General features: G+C 41.8%; 1 protein-coding gene across 3 annotated transcripts in view; it reads left to right on the forward strand.

The window, feature by feature from the left end:
• The window catches only part of COL25A1 (collagen type XXV alpha 1 chain), a 643,948-nt gene that overhangs the window by 420,683 nt on the left and 199,836 nt on the right, over positions 1-23,429 (forward strand). For all 3 annotated transcript variants that reach the window (XM_077278990.1, XM_077278988.1, XM_077278989.1), the window contains 3 exons: positions 11,524-11,595; positions 12,416-12,532; positions 13,901-13,936. In XM_077278990.1, coding sequence (XP_077135105.1) covers positions 11,524-11,595; positions 12,416-12,532; positions 13,901-13,936 — 225 coding nt within the window. The remainder of the gene's footprint in view (positions 1-11,523; positions 11,596-12,415; positions 12,533-13,900; positions 13,937-23,429) is intronic.

Below are 23,429 nucleotides of genomic sequence, written 5' to 3' on the forward strand. Positions count from 1 at the left end.
TGCCTCTTCCCCATCGGGCAATGTGGGTGCTGCGGTGTCAGATGTCTCTCTGTCTTCTCCTGAACCCTCTGTCAAACTTCCAGATACTTTCGCTGGGGATAAAAAAATTCTGAGTATTTAGAGAGAGTTGTAAAATATTGTTTTCCCTGCGCCCTCCGTTCTCAGGTGATGAGAGTCAAAGGGTGGGAATAGTGATATCTCTGATACGAGAGGGGCCGCAGGCTTGGGCTTTCTCCCTATTTCCCACCTCTCCTGAGAGACTATGTGGATGCGGTGGGCATCAGAAGTTTCTTGGAGCAGCTCTGCGCTCAGAGGGCTTTTCCGAAGGGGTCTGTCTGAGCATTTAAAGGATGTGTTGGCTCTACATCCTCCGCCAGACTCTCTGGAGGACACTATGACACAGGCCATCTGTATGGACCATAGACTGCGTGAAAGAGGAGTGCTGCAACGTGAGGCTCCATTATTGCCATTTAAACCTGAACCTTATTCACCGGTTGAGCTCATGGAAGTGGGGGCTGTCTATTCAAAAGAAAGAGAAAAGAGACGTGGAAGGGAGAACAAACTCTGTTTCTATTGTGGAGGTCCGGGCCATTGGAGGAAGGATTGTCCCTCCTGCCCGCCAGATTCCAAGGTCTCGGAAAATGCCTAGGTCTGGTTACCCCGACCCTCAGGTCCTTTTTTCCTCAGTTTTCAAATTATTGCTAAAAGTGGAAGTTGGTGTGAACAATTGTTTTTTTTTCCTCTTCTGCTTTTGTGGATTGTGGGTCTTCATTAACTTGACTGACTCAAAATTTGTGACCCACTGTAAGATAGGGACAGTCAGGTTGGAAAAACCCATGAAAGTGGTGGCCATTGACTTTAATCCTTTCACCGAGGATGGGATCCATTTTGTTACTAAATATTTCATACTTAAGGTGGGCTCTGTTCATCTAGAGCATATGATCTGTTTTGTTCTTGACAACCTCCCTGCCGGGTTGATTTTGGGGTTCCCTTGGTTGCAATGTCATAGCCCAGTCATTTATTGGGAGGCTCGAGAAACTGTTAAATGGGGTCTGAATTGTGAAAATAAATGTCTGATTTCTGCATCTGTCATCCGTCGGTCTGGAGGGTATTCCAGAGTACCTGAAGGACTTTGAGGATGTGTTCTTTGAAAGTCAGGCCCAGGGGTTGCCACCGCACCGCCCTTTTGATCGTGCCATTGACTTGGTTCCCGGGGCTAAATTGCCTAAGGCTTGATTGTTCAACCTTTGTGGTCCTGAGCGGGTCGCCATGAAGGAATATATATCTGATAGTCTCCGCAAGGGACATATCCGCTCTTCTGTGTCTCCTGTTGCTGCCGGTTTCTTTTTTGTTAAAAAAAAGATGGTGGTCTCCGCCCATGCCTTGACTTTTGGGAACCTAATAAAATCACCATTAGAAACACATATCCCCTTCCACGCATTCCCAATTTGTGTAGCCAATTGTCCGGGGCTAAATGGTTTTCTAAGTTGGACTTACGGGAGGCTTATAACCTGATCTGGGTATGGGAGGGGGATGAGTGGAAGACTGTGTTTCTTACCTCTGAAGGGTTGTTTGAAAATCTTGTTATGCCCTTTGGTTTGACCAATGCTCCTGCAGTCTTCCAAAACTTAATCAATTATGTGTTCTCTGATTTTATTTGGCGGTTTGTGGTCATATACTTACACTCCTCCCCTCGAAAAAGCTATACGCGAAACGCACGTCTGGGTGTCAGCACCACCTTAAGGTATAGTACCCATGGATTACCAATAACTTTTTTACCTGCATGATTTATACTGTTAGGAATTGCTTCAGAATTAGTCTCTTCATCTAGGGCACACATATTATGCACCTTAACTCCTTACTGGGGCATATGCACATTTGCACTTTTTTACAATCTGGACAGGAACTAATTATCCATCTATTTGGGTTTGAGGCATAGTTTGATTTTACAACGCAATGTGAATGGCAGCAAGTGGCTGGCTGATACACGAGAAACTAAGAAGACTGAGGTATATCCACTTTGTGAGAATTTGAATCTCACTTTTTTGGGGGGGAGACTGAACCCAAACTCAGGCCCAGTGTATTTTACAACGCAATGTGAGTGGCAGCAAGTGGCTGGCTGATACACAAGAAACTGAGAGGACTGAGGTATATCCACTTTGTGAGAATTTAAATCTCACTTTTTTGGGGGGGGAACTGAACCCAAACTCAGGCCCAGTGTATTTTACAACGCAATGTGAGTGGCAGCAAGTGGCTGGCTGATACACAAGAAACTGAGAGGACTGAGGTATATCCACTTTGTGAGAATTTAAATCTCACTTTTTTGGGGGGGAACTGAACCCAAACTCAGGCCCAGTGTATTTTACAACGCAATGTGAGTGGCAGCAAGAGGCTGGCTGATACACGACAAACTAAGAGGACTGAGGTATATCCACTTTGTGAGAATTTGAATCTCACTTTTTTTTGGGGGGGGAGACTGAACCACAACTCAGGCCCAGTGTATTTTACAATGCAATGTGAGTGGCAGCAAGTGGCTGGCTTATACACGAGAAACTAAGAGGACTGAGGTATATCCACTTTGTGAGAATTTGAATCTCACTTTTTTTTGGGGGGGGAAACTGAATCCAAACTCAGGCCCAGTGTATTTTACAACGCAATGTGAATGGCAGCAAGAGGCTGGCTGATACACGACAAACTAATAGGACTGAGGTATATCTACTTTGTGAGAATTTGAATCTCACTTTTTTTGGGGGGGGAGACTGAACCAAAACTCAGGCCCAGTGTATTTTACAATGCAATGTGAGTGGCAGCAAGTGGCTGGCTGATACACGAGAAACTAAGAGGACTGAGGTATATCCACTTTGTGAGAATTTGAATCTCACTTTTTTTGGGGGGGAGACTGAACCACAACTCAGGCCCAGTGTATTTTGCAACGCAATGTAAGTGGCAGCAAGTAGCTGGCTGATACACCACAAACTAAGAGGACTGAGGTATATCTACTTTGTGAGAATTTGAATCTCACTTTTTTGGAGGGGAGACAGCACCACAACTCAGGCCCAGTGTGTAACACAACACAATGTAAGGGTACCGTCACACATTGAAATTTCCATCGCTACGACGTTACGATTCGTGACGTTCTAGAAACCACCGGAGACTAGATGGAGGTGGACATGACTTGGGGATGGGTGGACCGAGAACTCCTGCAGCTTTTGTTTGTATTGCGGTGTAGATTTTAAACAAGAGTGTTGTTGCTTTAAGAGGAAGTTTAGATGTTTGTGCCTGGTGTATTACTGTGAGGAGGGTGGGGCTTATATAGGGGAGGCAACTCTGGCTCTCCCTCTCTCTCTCACAGGATGGACAGGAGGAAACATGTCTGCAGTTTCAGGGAGTATAATACTGGGGTTATCACCTCACATTATAGCTGATAGGAGTACATTCACCTCACACATCATGTATTAGTGTAGTATCTTCTCCTACATCATATATGGGATCAATTTTACCTCAGAAATTCATGTAGCCGCCATGTTCCCTCATGTGTACCTCCCTGCAGACATGGCTGATATACTACTCCACATTCATCATGTATTAGTGTAGTCTCAGCTCTTACATCTTATTTGGGAGCAATATTACCTCAGAGATTCATGTAGCTGCCATGTTCCTTCATGGGTCTGTTACAAGTTGCCTCACACTGCAGAGACAGCTCCTGTGTGACCTCCTTACAGACATGGCTGTTGTGTCACATTTCTGCTGTATTATACAGAGTCTTCATGAGTTTTGAGCATCTGTATGATGGGTCAGAAGATTGACACATACAGTGTCTGCTATTGCTAGCGCGGAACTGGGCAGTTACAGGGACTAGTCACTGGTGAGAGGGAGCAGTAACGGGATGGTGTATGTATACACCGTATATATATGAGGGTAAGAGGCTGCACTTCATGTCTGTGCATTGCATGCTGCTGTGTTCTGATTCCCCCCCTTCCCATTTATGGAGTGTGGTGACCTGTATGTGACCTTATCTCTGTACAGTACAGTCTGATGGTGCTGGGTGTGCAGATCCAGTGTGACAGGTTACTCTCACTATATATATGTGATATATGAGTAATGGCTCCATCTCTGTGCAGTACAGTCTGATGATGCTGGGTGTACAGATCCAGTGTGACAGGTTACTCTCACTATATATATGTGATATATGAGTAATGGCTCCATCTCTGTGCAGCATGCTTATCATGTATACAGACTTTGAGTGCATGTTAGATCCTGGGTCTCCAGGTTACTTTCCTTGCTGCACATATAATTTGTGTATGACTTCCAAATCCGTGCTTTATTTCTGGAGATATGGCAGCCTTTAGTCCTATTATGTTGCATGCTGTCCTGCCTGATATATCCACCCCCCTTTTTCTATATATCTAAGATGGTGGATAGCACAAGCCTGAGTGCATTACCTGGAGCCTTACTATATATATATTATCAGGTGTCAATAAATATTCAGGGAGTAATTCAGCACATGGCGTGGTGGTGAGTGGGGCACTAATAACTCCGCACATGGCGGGCAGTGAGTGGGCATTAATAACTCAGCACATGGCGGGCAGTGAGTGGGCACTCCTAGTGTGATGCTGCACCTTGCTCTGGAGAACACATCATGGGCCCAGTTTTCATCCCTGTCTATTGTATGTAGGTTGTGTTACTGACTGGGGACACAGGCCTTGCAGTTTTCTGCACGTACACTTATGGCTGCATGCAGCTTATACTAGACCTACATATTATATTTTCTTACGATATATGTGCAGCTGGTGGTTAGAGAGCCTGTCTGTAACTGCTGTAGAGGAGCAGGCGGCTTCTTTATTGTTACAGCATATAACACAGCATTGCCCATCATCGAATTTATCTGACCTTATGATGGGACATTTTCCAGTATCAACCTGTAATATACCTTGGTTGTAAACTTACATGGTGTTTTCATCTTCACTTCTCCCACATCTTGTGCAGTTGGGGGGGTCCTTGAAGTTGGTTATAAATTGGTCTGGGGGATCCATTGGGATATGGATTCCTCTTTTTGGAATTTAATTTGGTTCTTGATCTGGTGAATGGTGGAGGGGATTTTCAGCAAGGGTTTGTTGAATCCTCAGGAAGTTCAAGTGAACATTGGAACCCTGTGGTTGTGGTGCTCCCGAGCTGGTGGGGTAACGGCTGGGAGTAATTGGTACATTTTATGTTCACTTTTTGTTTGGTAATCACCAGATCTTATGAGCTTCAAGGACTCCTCCCAGCATGTTAATGTTCTTTATGCTTTGATGTTTTATTGTATGCTGTTTTAATTCTTATATTTTCCCCTTCATATATTTGCAGGAATGGTGTATACCCACCGAGTGCTTAATTTTATATTACCTAAGATGGTGGATAGCACAGACTGAGTGGATTACCTGGAGCCGGGCAGTTGGGGGGGTCCTTGAAGTTGGTTGCAAATTGGTCTGGGGGATCCATTGGGATATGGATTCTTCCGTTTGGTATTAAATATGGTTCTGGATCTGGTGAAATGTGGAGGGGAGTTTCGGCAAGGGTTTGTCGGATCCTCAGGAAGTGCAAGTGAACATTGGAACCCTGTGGTTATGGTGCTCCCGAGCTGGTGGGGTAACAGCTGGGAGTAATTGTTGGTACATTTTATGTTCACTTTATGTTTGGTAATCGCCAGATCTTATGAGCTTCAAGGACTCCTCCCAGCGAGCTAAGGTTATTTATGCTTTGCTGGGTTATTGTATGTTTGTTTTTAATAAAGGTATTAAAGAAAAAAAAAAAAAAAAAGCACTTATTTGTTTCTTTTTTAGTGGGTCCTTGAAGCTAATTATGATTTGGTCAGTAGGGGTAACCATCTCAGGTATGGACCCTCTGTTTAGGGGGGTATTCATCATAGTATGACCCTTTGTGTGGAGGAGTAAACATCTCGGGTATGACCCCTGGATGGAGGGGTGTACATCATAGTATGACCCCCTGGTATGGAGGGGTAGCCATCTTTGGTATGGCCCCCTGGTGTGGAGGAGTGACCATCACAGTATGGCCCCCTGGTCTCCAGAAGCATTTATATCCTACAAGACCCAGTTAGGGTAAAGTCCCTGTGGACATGGCAATCATATTCTACATGCCTACAAATTAAATTGGGTCCTATGAGCTAGGAACAATAGCTTAAAAAAAAAAAAAAGGCATGCATTTCAATACAATCGTTAGCTTCAAGGACGCTCTCTTTTTTCATGTGACTTGAGAATGCTGAGGCACAGATTTTGACTGTTTATATTGACCAACTCTTGTTTCTTTCAAGGTTGTCCTCTGGACAATGCAGTAATCTGGGGAATTAAACTGAAGAGCAATGTACCTAATATGGTGCCCTGGAGTCAGTGGGAGTGACTAAGGGAAAAGTAATAAATTGCATCTCGATGCCCTTGAGCCAGTGGGAGCGGCTAAGGGTGAAGAAATCAAGCGCATTAACACGAAGGGCGATGTGCCTATTCCCAATGCCTTTGTCCCAGTTGGAGAGGGTTAATGGTATTTGTTATCAAATGCCTGTAAAGCAATTAACAATGGCGTGGCAAGGTTATTAATAATGCCTTTGTAGAATTTTCTGCTATAGGCTTATTTCATTTACTATGTCCAAATATTACAGAAATTGTTCAAATTATTTAATGATCGGTTATAATGTTGATATTATATTGTGTATGGCTTTTAATTTCTCCTTGTTTATAATATCTTTCTCTTTATATACACTCATCACTTTTTGGGTAGTAATAGTAAGTGGGTTTAAGAATTGGTTACTAGACAGCCCAGCAACTGTATGTAATGGTGGTTTCTAGAACTAAAATCTGTGAATTAGTGAGTTATTAGAGCTGGCTACAATACATGCGGTATAATAGTTTTTGAGGCATGACAGATGTCATTATACAGGTAGTCAGACTGTGGCTACCCCTTTATTATGGTTTAGTTTCTGCATTACCCGTTATAGGATCCACATTGCAGCATGTTTAGCGGCTGTTATTTTGCTGTAGTTACCATATTATTGATCATAATTTGGTAGTGTTGCATTGTTAAAACTAATCTGTAGTCCTGGAATTTTGTTACTTATATGCACAGTCTTTCCATAGCATGCAGAACTCGTTGATGACTTTATTAGGCATGGGTGATGGGGGTCGAGTCCATTCAAGGTGTCAAATGGCCTCGCTGGTGGCGGTTTAGGAGTCAGGTGGAAGTTGCAGACAAGTTAAGGTGGACTCATTTTAACTAATAGAGGATGTAAAACCTCATGGTGGTGAGCAGGCTCGGCTTTGGTGGCCAGCCTCAAGGACGTTGTAATGGTAACATCAATCAGGGGCGGGCACAGTGGTTAAGCACAGGAGTGAGGATAATAGGGTCATTGGTGCCCTGAAAGTTTACTGGCTCTGCTTGAATGGCAAGCCAGTGCGTGCCGCCCCTTTATGGCTGTCTGTCCTGGTGCTGTATGTCAGACAGATGGGGATATCGCAGTACTTGTGAATCCCAATGTACTAGCACTCCACCTGACTCCTACTGTGATTATTTAATCCTGTGATTTGAATAAAAGCTGTGGCCATTTTGACAACCAAAATAATGTGTTTTGTGTATTTATTTTAGTACCTAGGTTTACAGTAGTTATGGTGGTTTTAAGAAGGAGTGGGGTCCATCCCATATCCAAAAGTCAAGAAACCACCGGAGACTAGATGGAGGTGGACATGACTTGGGGATGGGTGGACCGAGAACTCCTGCAGCTTTTGTTTGTATTGCGGTGTAGATTTTAAACAAGAGTGTTGTTGCTTTAAGAGGAAGTTTAGATGTTTGTGCCTGGTGTATTACTGTGAGGAGGGTGGGGCTTATATAGGGGAGGCAACTCTGGCTCTCCCTCTCTCTCTCACAGGATGGACAGGAGGAAACATTACCCGCCCTCCCGCCCTGTTTATAATCTTTGTCCTTAAACTTTTTAATTATTGCTTGTATAATGATACATTTTTCATTGTATTTTTGAATTTGTCATTGTATATCTTGTACCATGTTCAATTGTATATTGGCTATAAAGAGTTATTATTTGTGGTAACCTTCTAAGCCCAAGGGAAGGGCAATCCTTCAGCCATGGTTCCCTGGAGGTTTCCTCCACAGGGGGTTTTTCCTCTCCTGAGCGCTGTAGGATGACTCTTTGTGAGTCGGGGGTTTGCCAAGTTTAGTCCCATTAATGCTTTTGCAGGGACTTCTAGTTTTTAAGTTTACAAAAATGATTTAATTATTTATAAAAAAAAAAAAAAAAAGGTGTCAAATGAGACTTGGAATATTTAACCCGTCACGGCTTTGTGGTTTAGGAGTCAGGTGGAAGTTGCAGACAAGTTAAGGTGGACTCATTTTAACTAATAGAGGATGTAAAACCTCATGGTGGTGAGCAGGCTCGGCTTTGGTGGCCAGCCTCAAGGACGTTGTAATGGTAACATCAATCAGGGGCGGGCACAGTGGTTAAGCACAGGAGTGAGGATAATAGGGTCATTGGTGCCCTGAAAGTTTACTGGCTCTGCTTGAATGGCAAGCCAGTGCGTGCCGCCCCTTTATGGCTGTCTGTCCTGGTGCTGTATGTCAGACAGATGGGGATTTCGCAGTACTTGTGAATCCCAATGTACTAGCACTCCACCTGACTCCTACTGTGATTATTTAATCCTGTGATTTGAATAAAAGCTGTGGCCATTTTGACAACCAAAATAATGTGTTTTGTGTATTTATTTTAGTACCTAGGTTTACAGTAGTTATGGTGGTTTTAAGAAGGAGTGGGGTCCATCCCATATCCAAAAGTCAAGCGATATCGTTACGATATCGCTGTGTCTGACACGCTACTGCGATCAGACACCCTGCTGAGAATCGTACGTCGTAGCAGATCGTTTGGAACTTTCTTTCGTCGCTTGATCACCCGCTGACATCGCTGGATCGTTGTGTGTGACAGCGATCCAGCGATGTCTTCGCTTGTAACCAGGGTAAACATCGGGTAACTAAGCGCAGGGCCGCGCTTAGTAACCCGATGTTTACCCTGGTTACAAGCGTAAACGTAAAAAAACAAACCGTACATACTCACCCGTCGGTGTCCTTCAGGTCCCTTGCCGTCTGCTTCCTGCTCTGAGTGCCGGCCGGAAAGTGAGAGCAGATCACAGCGGTGCTGCGATCTGCTCTCACTGTACGGCTGCACTCAGAGCAGGAAGCAGACGGCAAGGGACCTGAAGGACACCGACGGGTGAGCATGTACGGTTTGTTTTTTTACGTTTACGCTTGTAACAAGGGTAAACATCGGGTTACTAAGCGCGGCCCTGCGCTTAGTTACCCGATGTTTACCCTGGTTACCCGGGGACTTCGGCATCGCTCCAGCGCCGTGATTGCAACGTGTGACCGCAGTCTACGACGCTGGAGCGATGATTATACGACGCTGCGACGTCACGAATCGTGCCGTCGCAGCGATGAAAATTTGAATGTGTGACGGTACCCTAAGTGGCAGAAAGTGGCTGGAAGATATCAGAAAAAATCCAAGGACTGTAGTACAATTTCAATCTCCCTACAATGATCTCAGGCAAGTATGGCAGCAACAAAAAGGACTGCTGCACACAAAAGTGTGGACAAATAAACAAGATAACTGCAGAAAGGAGCAACAGGATTTTTGCTTTTAAAAAAGCAGTTGGTTTGCACAGCAGCGTGCAAACAGCAATGCAGCTATCAGGGAGCCTTATAAGGCAGCCTAATAAGCTACAGAGCTGATGCACAAAAATATAGCCTCCACTGTCCCTGCAAAACAAAGGTGGTGTTGGACAGTGGAAATCGCTACAGCACAAGCGGTTTGGGGGTTAATCTTCCTTCCCTAACTATATCCCTTCTTCTGACGAAGCTGCAGCAATCTCTCCCTATGCTAAGATCGGCAGACGTAAGATGGCGGTCGGCGTGCACACCCCTTTATACCCCCTGTGACGCCGCAGAAAGCAAGCCAATCACTGTCATGCCCTTCTCTAAGATGGTGGGGACCGAGACCTATGTCATCACGCTGCCCACACTCTGCGTCCTCCTTCATTGGCTGAGAAAAGGCGCTGAAAGCGTCATACGAAACGCGACTTTGGCGCAAAGATTGCCGACCGCATGGCCGATCCCACACTAGGATCGGGTCGGGTTTCATGAAACCCCACTTTGCCGAAAGTCGGAAATTTTTGAATTTGTCCGATCCGTTTCGCTCAACCCTACTCATGAGTAAGACTGCCTAGTACTGTCGAAGCACGTCGACTGGGTCATGTCGACCATGTAAATGTTTTCTTTTGTATGCACTATATTTTATCTTGAAAAAGAAAAGGAAAATCCAGTCCTGTGGAGCCGGACTCCAATTTTTTTTCTGTTTTCCTTAAGGAACTGTTTATTGTCCAAAATTTTTGAACAGCCAATTACTCGTTCTTCAGCAGGTCATACAAAGACAGTTCTTATACTGGAACGCCGGGTATCCAGACCTATGAGCTAATTGTTTCATAGGCAAGAATGGTCCTTGTTTAAAAAATGCCTATACAATCGCGCCTAAACGACATTATGCAAACACTTTTTTTTGCTGAAAAATAAACATTAGACAAATGTACATCATAAATTTTCCATTGTAAAATGAGAGAGGGGTATTGGTTCTTATCTCAAATTTATAAATGATGAAAACAAATGAATAATGGTGTTTAAATAGCTTCACCAATCCCTACTGGGTAAAATGATGTCCTTTATATCCCTGAACCAGATCATATTTGAGTAAATACCGTTGGACAAATGTCACGCAGGAGAGTAGCATTGTTACCACATGTACGTCTTTCATTTACCATTAACCACACAGTTGTAACAATTGTTCTTTTGTTCATAATCCACTGTATATTGTCCTTGTGGTGTATTTGTGGTGTTCTGTTTGGTGCTATGTTATGTTGTGTCTCCAGGGTTTGCCAGGCTACCCCACAATGGCCGCTCTACATAGTAATCAGATCCTCACCGTCAAGGTTTGTGGATGATGTGCCTATGACCAGTCAAGAGTCCAGCAGCATAAACAGTGAACACACTAATCCATCTAGCAAAGAAAAAAGCCACAAAAGTGATTCCTTTTTATAATCATTCATTTTAAGTTACTAAGTTGATCCAAATAAATTCCGAATTCAGACCTGTGGTGTCACTTAATGCTGCCTGGAGCCTCTGACTGCATGGACAGTACTACTGGTACTTGTGGGAATCTGTGCCGACCAAAGCAGCCAACCAAATATTTACCGTATACATATCTGATACATTCCAATTAAGGATACATAATAATAAAATAAAAAACAATTTGAATGATGCTGTTGTACAAAGCACAGATGCCCTCGCATACAAGCTACCAGTGTGTACTCTGCTGTACATTATATTTCTAATGCTTATGTCTCTATTTCTTTCTACGGGCCTTCTGATGTCTGTCCTTCAACTTTCTCATCTCTGAACTACAACTTTTGACTTCACTTCACTGATCAGATGGTGTTTCCTAAGATCAATCACGGCTTTCTCTCTGCTGATCAGCAGCTCATTAAACGCCGGCTGATTAAGGTAGTGCAAAACGGTTTTAGGAGATTTCATTTTAATTAAGAGATTTGTCTCTAAATTTACATATCACAATTTTTTGGGCTTTTTTTTTCAAAGGTAATATTATATACCGTATTTTCATTCTGCATAAAAAATTTGAATGTTGATATGTGATGTGTTACTTCGATATAATTAGATAGATTAATATAATATATTTAGTATTGATTAAAAAATACATTTTTCATTGAATCTTTTCATTAGAAACATGGAAATCTGTTTTGTGGAAGACGATGCAGTTGAATCTTTGCCTTCTGTTACTTTTGCCATACTCTGCCTATCCTATTGCATTCTTGCGCAGTGCATGCCTTATGATGCCTCATGCAAGTATAGGCGGGATTGCAGGTGCTCAGAGATTCCTCCATTAGTTAAACCCTAAGCAACACATACTAAACTGACAAATCTGCATTGATCATATGATGCTTTGTGATCTGTTTCCAAGCAGAAAATACATATGTTTAGTATATTACAACTTTAGCCTGTACATTGAAAAGAGTTATTATGGTTAAAGATTGACTTGGAATCCCCCCTGTCTGAATTCTCTGCTTGCCATGAATAAACTATGCAATATTAAGCAATAGATCTTAGTGGGAAAAATAAAAGCAGATTATGATCACACTGCAAGAAAAAATCATGTTCTCTTATAATTTATTTTATAGTATTTACTTGATCATTCTTCATTCCTAAGGCATTCAGAGAACAGTAGGGAACATGTGCAATGCACATATGTTGAAATCACTAATACATCTTGTTTTTTAGATATTCTAACTATTTACTTTTTATTAAGGGTGATCAAGGACAGGCAGGGCCACCAGGCCCACCAGGACCTCCTGGACCACCAGGTCCTAGGGGTCCTCCAGGTGACACTGGTAAAGATGGACCAAGAGGATTATCTGGAGTTCCAGTAAGTCAATACTTTTCCACTAGATGTCACTTAATCTATAGAGAAAATACAATACCAAGTTATTATTTTTAAGCATTAATTAATTCCAGTATTTATATTCGAGAACATCAAAAAAATAGACATACAAAGTTGGAATATTTATTTTTCTTTCTGATATTTATGTATTAATTTTTGTTTTTACCATTTTCCCTTTTTTCCATGTGCAGAGGCATAACAGCCATCGACAAGTAGATTAAACCCTATATAATAAATGAAATACATAAATCCACTATTATGCATGTAATATTAAGATAGCAATCTTGTATTCATGTGGCAATGAGCCTAATTGTACTAGGTATTCATGCATTAATACAGTAGTCCAATCTCCCAGGTCCACAAGGCCATTATATCCTTTCTATACTTAAATACAGTGACGCACATAATTTTTTTCCATATTAAATATCCTACTTGTTGACATAGATGATGATGATTTCGACAACATAAAAGGAGAGAATTGTTTGGATTGTGGAGGGTGTTATTGTGAAGAAATTGAAAAATAATTGATACGAGCGTTACATAGATGCTAGATTTTCTATGTGACAGCCAAGTCATTTTTTATTATATTTATGACTCTGATTATCTTGCAGACTCAGTTGTCAGACATTATATATTTACTTTGCTGTAAAAAAGATAAGCTATAATATTTGTTATAATTTCTTGTTCAAACATTGGTTAATCTAAAATTGCATTATGTTCTGTATATGTTTTTAATGTATGGAATTGTTAAATATCAAGAATTTTCTTCCTGAACTGGAAAGAACCAGGTTTCATGACTTATTGTATGAATATGTGTAGAGTGTAAACTATACACAACTTTCCATATAAACATAGAGCCTGATTCATTTAGATTGGCATTATACATGTCAGTCTTAATATCAGAGCATAACAGAGTAAGAGGAGTTTGATTTATTAAGAGGCCACTTAATGAATTAGGCACATCTTACATGTGGTGCGTGCCCCGCCAGAATTCTTACTTAAGTTAGGGACTAAAGTAAGACTTCTGGTGCAAGATATGCCATGTCTGATAGTGAGTTAAGCAGCTAGGTGTTGCCACTCCCCCATAATACCACAACTTCATCCATTTTGGCGGAGCTGACAAGGGCTGATGTGAAAATGCCAATTGTCACAACTTTGCATTGCCCAACCCAAAATTGCAACTTCTCAAAGTGTTTTATGCCAGTTTTGTAGTAATTCATTGAAATGAATGAAATTACGTCTGATACATGAATATCAGTTACAGATTGTTGACAGTTTATTGTTACTTACCAAGTTTCATAAAATAATGCATAAAAGGGTTATCCTCCTGTTTTTCTTCTAATTTCCTTATAGGGGGAACCAGGAAATCCAGGTGAACAAGGCTTAATTGTAAGTATAGCTTCTTCATCATTTTGATACTTTGACTTTTGATCTGATTGCCTACATAAAGTGAGGACTATTGATCTACTTAAACATTTAAATGTCTAATATATAAAGCCATTTCACCAACAAAATGAAAAACCACACAATTATACTATAAGTAACATACCTGAAGGAGGAGGGCTTACCTCTGCAATTCAAAGCAGAACTATAATGTTTGTGGGAAAGGGGGTGGCACGTGACATGAGCATATTCTCCTTTTCCAAGGTGGCATAACTAGCTTTTGTCATGTTTTAATATGGTAGAATTGTCAATTAGATTTGAGGTGAGAAGAAGGCTGGCAGAATGCTTCCTTTTAAATAAAAGAGCCAGTTGGTTTGGCTTATTGAATTGGAGTTTGATGCCCTAGGTAGTAAAAGCAGCTTAAAGGGGCTGGGTTTGTACAGCAACATGCACCAGCGCCGATACAACGGTCTATTTCTGGTCTGTTTCTGTTGGATCTTTGGTTGAGACTTATTGTCATTAGAGTTAGGTTTAACTTGGCTGATTTATAAGACTCTTTAATTACAAATTGAGATATTCATTAACATTTATCAAGCCTATTCTTATTTCCAGTAGAGGTGTATCAGTAGGAATATCCAATGCATTTTTTAGAGCATCTTCGATTAATTACAAGGTGTAACATTGATGGATTGAGTTTCTGTACTGATGCCATATTGGTTGCACTCCATAGTAATATTGTTTACTACAGAACATTCCAGGGAAGTGGACCAGTGGTAAGGTTTTAAGCTTCATAAGGCTTTGCACCTTCAATATGCTTACACAAAACCAAACCACTTTTTTTTAGCTTCTACCAACTGTATATTATTTTAACAGCCTTATTTATTTTGTGCTCTACTTGTTTTTATAACTGCACAGCATTTAACTTTTATCCCTTGGCAAGAGATTAGAGTTTCCAGGTTTTAATTGATAATGTGTTTTCCTTACAATTCAGGTTAATATTGGCCAACCTCAACTTCCTCAGTGGAAAGGTTTAAAGCTGTTGAATCTCAATACAATGTACTATTTGATTACTATTTGACACTTATACTACATGGGTTTCTATGTCTGTTCATTCACAGCAATTTGCTTAATTTTTTAAGTCTGTAGACCAAAGCAGCTTGGTTAGACAGCAAAAATATTATGGTTGATGATTTGGTATTTGAGAATGTTGGCAAGCCATCGGCAAAGAAGTGGCTATCCTTCTTTAGGTGATTAGATACTTCTTTAGCTGATTAGACGTATGGTTAAAGACCGCAAGTTGTTGATGTTTTTCTCTTATATTATGAAAAATGTCAAGAGGAAGCTTTCATTACATTTGAGCATAGTACATTCAAATCTGCAATGATACTGACAAATGAGGTCTGAGAACAATTTAGAGCCAATTTGGTTGACCTATAACATGGGCATTCATGTTATTTTAAAAATTCCTTCAAACTATCTATTAGAAAGTAGGTACCTCCAAGAAAATGTAGGGATATATGAATAATACAAATGAAAACACATTAGAGAAAGTAAAATAGAAGTACCGTATATACTCGAGTATAAGCTGAGATTTTCAGCCCACTTTTTTGGGCTGAAAGTCCCCCTCTCGGCTTATACTCGAGTCATACCAAGGGGTCGTCAGGGGAGGGGGAGCGGGGTGCTGTCTAATAATACTCACCTACTCCTGGTGTGGTCCCTGCAGTTTCTTCCTGTAGTGAGCGGTCACATGGTACCGCTCATTACAGTAATGAATATGCGGCTCCACCTCCCATAGGGGTGGTGCCGCATATTCATTACTGTAATGAGCGGTAACGGTGACCACTCACTACAGGAAGAAAATGCGGTGCCAGGGAACAGATGTGCAGTGACGGCGCCAGGAGCAGGTAAGTATGACGGGGAGCAGTGCGCAATATTCACCTGGTCCTCGTTCCACCATCGGTGCCACTGTGTCTTCCGCAGTGACGCTCAGGTCAGAGGGCGCGGTGATGCAATTAGTGCGCGCCGCCCTCTTCCTGAACGTCGGTGCAGAGGATGGGAAGACACAGCGGCGGTCAGCGGTGGAACGGGAAGCAGGTGACTATAGCAAGTGCCGGGGGCCGGAGAGGTGAGTATGTAATGTTTTTATTTTTTTAATCGCAGCAACAGCATATGGGGCAAATATCGGTATGGAGCATCTTATGTGGCCACGTGCAGCATGATATGGGGCAAATATCGGTATGGAGCATCTTATGTGGCCATGTGCAGCATGATATGGGGGCAAATATCTGTATGGGGCATCTTATGTGGCCATGTGCAGCATGATATGGGGGCATATATCTGTATGGGGCATCTTATGTGGCCATGTGCAGCATGATATGGGGCATATATCTGTATGGGGCATCTTATGTGGCCATGTGCAGCATGATATGGGGGCAAATATCTGTATGGGGCATCTTATGTGGCCATGTGCAGCATGATATGGGGCATATATCTGTATGGGGCATCTTATGTGGCCATGTGCAGCATGATATGGGGCATATATCTGTATGGGGCATCTTATGTGGCCATGTGCAGCATGATATGGGGGCAAATATCTGTATGGGGCATCTTATGTGGCCATGTGCAGCATGATATGGGGCATATATCTGTATGGGGCATCTTATGTGGCCATGTGCAGCATGATATGGGGGCAAATATCTGTATGGGGCATCTTATGTGGCCATGTGCAGCATGATATGGGAGCATATATCTGTATGGGGCATCTTATGTGGCCATGTGCAGCATGACATGGAGGCATATATCTGTATGGGGCATCTTATGTGGCCATTTGCATCATGATATGGGGCATATATCTGTATGGGGCATCTGTATGGGGCCATGTGCAGCATGATATGGGGGCAAATATCTGTATGGGGTGGCCATGTGCAGCATGATATGGGGGCAAATATCTGTATGGGGCATCTTATGTGGCCATGTGCAGCATGATATGGGGGCATATATCTGTATGGGGCATCTTATGTGGCCATGTGCAGCATGATATGGGGGCAAATATCTGTATGGGGCATCTGTATGTTGCCATGTGCAGCATGATATGGAGGCAAATATCTGTATGGGGCATCTGTATGGGGCCATGTGCAGCATTATATGGGGGCAAATGTCTGTATGGAGCATCTTATGGGGCCATAATCCACATTTGTGCAGCATTATATGGGGCATATTTTAATACGGAGCATCTTATGCGGCCCATCATAAACTGTATGGAGCATTATATGGGGCTCCTAATTCAATATGGATATTCAAAAACACTTAAACTACTGATGTCTCAATTAATTTTACTTTTATTGGTATCTATTTTTATTTTTGAAATTTACCGGTGGCTGCTGCATTTTCCACCCTAGGCTTATACTCGAGTCAATAATTTTTCCCAGTTTTTTGTGGCAAAATTAGGGGGGTCGGCTTATACTCGGGTCGGCTTATACTCGAGTATATACGGTAACTACAATGATGCAAAAAAACAAATATGGTGGCATGCAAAGTAGGCACTAGAACACGTTAGAGCTTTTTTTTGGCTACTGACTCATGGACTAATCATTAACTAGAAAAACACATTTCTGGCTTATAGTATATAGCAAGGTGATGGTGCCGCAATGCAAAGAGAAGGTTTGGGAGAATTGGGATTTGGACACAGCTCTATTTTTCTTTCTATTTTATGTATATATTATGTGGTGCAGCGGTGTCTAGCTGTGCAGTGATGAGGCAGTGACCCAAGCAAGTTCAAAACAAAACATGTCTAACGTCCAAAAAAACTCACACAGTGCACAGCACGCTGTATCCTCCTGATCGCAGCCGAAAAAACAAAAGGTCCGGAACCGGTTGCGGTGAGAGACCACACTGCTGTGTAGCAGGGGTGCCATACCTTTTGGCTCCGAATGGCCCTGTGTTGCCTCACACAGGGAGTGCTCTGTCTGCTCGCAAGACCAAAACTGACACACTCAAAAGTCTCTTGCAGGTTTTTTTTTTCTTTCCTCCAGACTCTGTGGCCATGGGCCACTTATAAAATCTGGGCTGGAGGAAACGGACAGGTCCCACTACCTTCCTGCAGTCCATTTCAAAAATAAAAGCCCATACCTGGTTTTCCTGAACAATTTCTTGGTCACATAACTTGACCAAGTTCACACTCACTTTTATTCTGCCTTGTGACTCACAGGCAACCCGCTGTGAGCGCAAGGCACTCCAGCGGATCTAATATGCTTCTGAGCACATCCTGGGGGACACATAGCGACCCTCACATATGACACCGGTCACTGCCTCACAATATACAATATATATATATATCTCTGGCAAAAATTAAGAGACCACTGCAAAATATTCAGTTTGTCTGATTTTTCTCTTTATAGGTTTATTTTTGAGTTAAATATAAATTGTTCTTTTATTCTATAAACTACTGACAACATGTCTCCGAAGTTCCAAGCAATAAATTTATTTATTTTCTGAAAATGAGAAATGGTCAAAATAGCAAAAAAATGCATTGCTTGCAGACCTCAAATAATCTATATATATAATTGTCTAAGGGTTTTTTCCGTCTGTCTGTCTGTCTGTCTGTCTGTCTGTCCTGGAAATCCCACATCTCTGATTGGTCGAGGCCGCCAGGCCTCGACCAATCAGTGAAGGGCACAGTATCGACATAGATGTCATAATGGTTGCCATGGCGACGATGATGTCATAAAGGTTGCCTCGACCAATCAGCGACGGGCACAGTCTGGCGACGATGATGTCATAATGGAAATCCCACGTCTCTGATTGGTCGAGGCCGCCAGGCCTCGACCAATCAGTGAAGGGCACAGTATCGACGTAGATGTCATAATGGTTGCCATGGCGACGATGATGTCATAAAGGTTGCCTCGACCAATCAGCGACGGGCACAGTCTGCCGCGAATTCTGGAAACATCATTGTCCATATACTACGGGGACATGCATATTCTAGAATACCCGATGCGTTAGAATCGGGCCACAGTCTAGTATAGTCAATAAGTCCCTAAATGTAACTACAATGGCATTTTAACAATGCATAACCACAGAAAAGACTTACTAATAAAGTAGTCAAAAGAAGCAAACCATAATATTAGAACCATCAATATTTATTTGAACATTAAAAAAAAAAAAACATGCGACAAAAAACATGATCATACAAAGTTATCCAATAGGAGGGGCTCCTGACTAACCTTATCAAAGATGGTAAATATACAGCTCTGCTGTAACATTGAAATAGTGCCCAATGATATAGAGGATATTAATCCATTCTATAATGGGTAGTATGTTTTCAATTTTACCTATATACTATATAAAATAATAATGACCTAGAGCTGAAAAAATACACACACACACTGGCACATGTCATTGCAATAGATAGAACGTACTCCCAATACTCAAGACCTACCTATTAATTTAAATCACGTCACGCCCCCGGAAGAAGCCAGGGCGAAACGTACATTGGGGTGAGGAGGGTCTCCGTGGTAGTTTGGCGTCCACACTGGCACTGTTTTTGCTGTGCAGCACCTTGACAGGTAATATAACGGTGATTTCATGCATCCTATTAGAAACTAGGCATTATTACCACTGTGGGTGATAGTTTCCTTAGGCACATAATATAAGCAATTTGCACGTTTATTTTTTACCTCCCACAAGATTTAAATTAGTGTGTGGCATGGCGCATTGTCCTGCTAGAAAAACCAGTCTCAGAGTTGGGGAATATTGCCTGAGCTAAAGGAATCAACTGTTTTTCCAGGATAACCTTGTATGCGGCTTGATTCATACGTCCTTCGCAAAGAAAAACCTGCCCAATTCCAGCCTTGCTGAAGCATTACCAGATCATCACTGATCCTCCACCAAATTTCACAGTGGGTGCAAGACACTGTGGCTTGTACGCCTCTCCAGGTCTCCGTCTAACCATTAGACAACCAGGTGTTGACTGGTGGAAAGACTGGAAAGCATGCGAAGACGCATGAAAGCTGTGAAGAAAAATCATGGTTATTCCACAAAATATTAATTTCTGAACTCTTCCTGAGTTAAAACATTAGTATTGTTGTTTCTAAATGATTATGAACTTGTTTTTTCTTTGCATTATTTGAGGTCTGCAAGCAATGCATTTTTTGTTATTTTGACCACTTCTCATTTTCAGAAAATAAATACAAAATTTATTGCTTGGAACTTCTGAGACATGTTGTCAGAAGTTTATAAAATAAAAGAACAATTTACAATTTACTCAAAAATATACCTAAAAAGAGAAAAATCAGACAAACTGAAAATTTTGCAGTGGTCTCTTAATTTTTGCCAGAGCTGTATATATACAGTCATGACCGAAAGTGTTGGCACTTTGAAATTTTTTCAGACAATTAAGTATTTCTCCTAGAAAATTATTGCAATTACATGTTTTGTTATACACGTTTTTTTTCCTTTGTGTGTATTGGAGCAGCTAAAAAAAAGAGAGAAAAAAGGAAAATTGGACATAATTCCACACAAAACCCAAAATGGTCCGGACAAAAATGTTGACACCCTCAACGTAATATTTGGCTGCACACCCTTTGGAGTGAATAACTGCAATCAATCGCTTCCTATAACCATCAACAAGCTTCTTACACTTCTCAATTGGGATGGAAAAATATGTACACGTTAAAGAGGTTGTCTCTTTTAAAATGTCATTTAACCATAGTTTTACAGAAGTCTAAAATAACAAACGGAGAGGTTACTCACCCTCCCCAAGTCCAGCGCTGCCTCTCTACTACTTCTCTGGTCTTTGTTCATCAGTTTCAGTGGTGGCATATAATGTGCTTGTCACTGCTGCAACCAATAACTGAACTTTAAACTTTTGTAATGTTTTTTTCCGCACATCATTGCCCTAAATATTACAAGCTGAATGGTAGAGGTCTGGGTCCTATATCCCACTGATCTACTAGTATTTTTTGAGGCAATGAAATGTGTGAAAAAAAAAAACACTTAACAGGTTTATTTACTCTTTGAACTTAGTTTACTGGGTGCAGCTGTTGTGACACAGTCAGAGTTTTTAGATTTAGCAATGCAGCAGAGCTGAGAAAGTTAACCCCGCCCACACCAGGCTCTCTGTGTACATACTCCATAGACAGTGAGCTGCTTATCACAGAATTGGGCATGGTCGGACTTGGAAGCGGGTGCCAGCTAGTCACAGCAATAATAAGCAACAGGTAATTAACCCTTCAGTGTAACTAAACAACACCAGACAGCTTGGCATATGACACACCTATGAATTCAGTGTTTTAACCACTACCTCATGCTTTCCTCAGGTTACATAGCAAAAACCTACTGACAGATTCCCTTATTCCCTTTAAAAGAAGATAATTTGTTCTGTATTACCATGTATAAGCTCAAAATGAAAAATCACATGAACTTAACATACTATATGGAAGAACTGAAGATAACTAGTGTTCATGCATTAGTGCCCATCCCTACCATTTAAAGGGAACCTGTCACCCCCAAAATGGCTGGTGAGGTAAGCTCACCGGCATCAGGGGCTTATCTACAGCATTCTGTAATGCTGTAGATAAGCCCCCGATGTTACCTGAAAGAGGAGAAAAAGACGTTAGATTATACTCACCTGGGCGGTCCCAGTGCGGTCTGGTCAAATGGGTGTCTCCGGTCCGCTCCGGCACCTCCCATCTTCATTCCATGACATCCTCTTCGGGTCTTTACGCCACGGCTCCGGCGCAGGCATACTTTGTCTGCCCTGTTCAGGGCAGAGCAAAGTACTGCAGTGCGCAGGCGCCGGGCCTCTCTGACCTTTCCGGCGCCTGCGCACTGCAGTACTTTGCTCTGCCCTCAACAGGGCAGACAAAGTACGCCTGCGCCGGAGCCGTGGTGTAAAGACCCGAAGAGGACGTCATTGAATAAAGATGGGAGGCGCCGGAGCGGACCGGAGACACCCATCCGACCTGACCGCACCGGGACCACCCCTGGGTGAGTATAATCTAACGTCTTTTTCTCCTCTTTCAGGTTACATCGGGGGCTTATCTACAGCATCACAGAATGCTGTAGATAACCCCCTGATGCCGGTGAGCTTACCTCACCAGCCATTTTGGGGGTGACAGGTTCCCTTTAATAGCATAGCTATCAATCATGTGAATGTGATACCATTACAGTCACTTGTAAGCACATGTTGCTGCAGTTTTATAGCAGATCCGGCTACATTTTGGCAAAGTGTAGGTCATTCAAAAACCTGCCAAAACATAGTACCATCTGCTGACATCTTTAATCCTGTATTATCACCTAATACCTTTTTTTACCATGCAAGTGCTGTGTATAGAATATCTTTGTGTAGTAATGCTTACCAGTGGGAAAGTTCCTGATTCCTTCCAAGCATGTCATCAGAGTCCAGTGGACAGATCAAGGAACCTCATTGGGATTCTTAGAAATGAATGGATGCGTTCACATGTTTCATTCGATGCCAGCAAGCCCAACCCTGAACCTCATGAAGTCGTATCTGATGTCTGTCCAGGGGATAGAAAAGACTAGGAAACATTTCTATGATCTGTACCACAGTGATGCCCCAACCTCACAAAATTCCATTTATTTAGATGAATTATGTTATGTTGACATGCGGAGGCAGTCTCCACTAGAAGTGGTTTTCCTCTACAGCTTTGGTATTCTTTTGTGGGTCATTAGTAAAAACAATCTCTTGTTTTACCACACTGCGTGTTTGTGTTCTTATTACACCTCAGTTTACATTAACCTGAAAATATCATGTTCCTGTAAATTGCTGTGTTTACCAGAGAAGACAGAAAATGGATTGTCCTTGGTTAGAGTGTGGAAATTCACCGATGAGCGTTAGTTTATGATTCTACTGGAGCATAGATCACTTAAATAACCTGTCTTCATGCTTCATGCTAAGACTTTCAAAAGTGGATTATGAGAAGGCAATGCCATTTTAGAAATATCATTTGAAAAGCAATCTTTTCCTTAAGTTTATGTCAACGTTAATTCATTTGGTCTGCATCTCATAAAGGGGTTGTCCAACTTAAGATAACATTTAAAAAAATGAACAATATTATTATAAAATGACAAAAAAAGTAATGTATGTGGAATGTGATTAGCTGCAGCAGTCAGGTGTCTGGAATGGAACCTGACCAAAGACAAAGCTAATGAGGTCCTGCTTCTCTCGCCTGACTGGCATTGCAGACATCTAGGGTGATATTTTGGTGTTGCAGTTCAGTCCTTTTAACTTTACTCATAATAGATTTGCATTCCAGACACATCCCATATATAGGAGTGATGCAATTTCTAGAAAAAAATCTTTAGGTCAGAAATTGCACAGATTTTACGGTACTTTTTTTTTTTTTTTTTTTTTTTTGGGGGGGGTAGAATTAAGCCATATTGCATTGGAGCAGATTTAGTAATCTAGCTATCTATATAAGGACAGAAGAATTGGAACAGCACAGATTGGAACAGCACAGATAAATAGATTAGGTAGATA

Source organism: Ranitomeya variabilis, chromosome 1, assembly GCF_051348905.1.
Source record: "Ranitomeya variabilis isolate aRanVar5 chromosome 1, aRanVar5.hap1, whole genome shotgun sequence".
NCBI classification, from domain to species: domain Eukaryota; kingdom Metazoa; phylum Chordata; class Amphibia; order Anura; family Dendrobatidae; genus Ranitomeya; species Ranitomeya variabilis.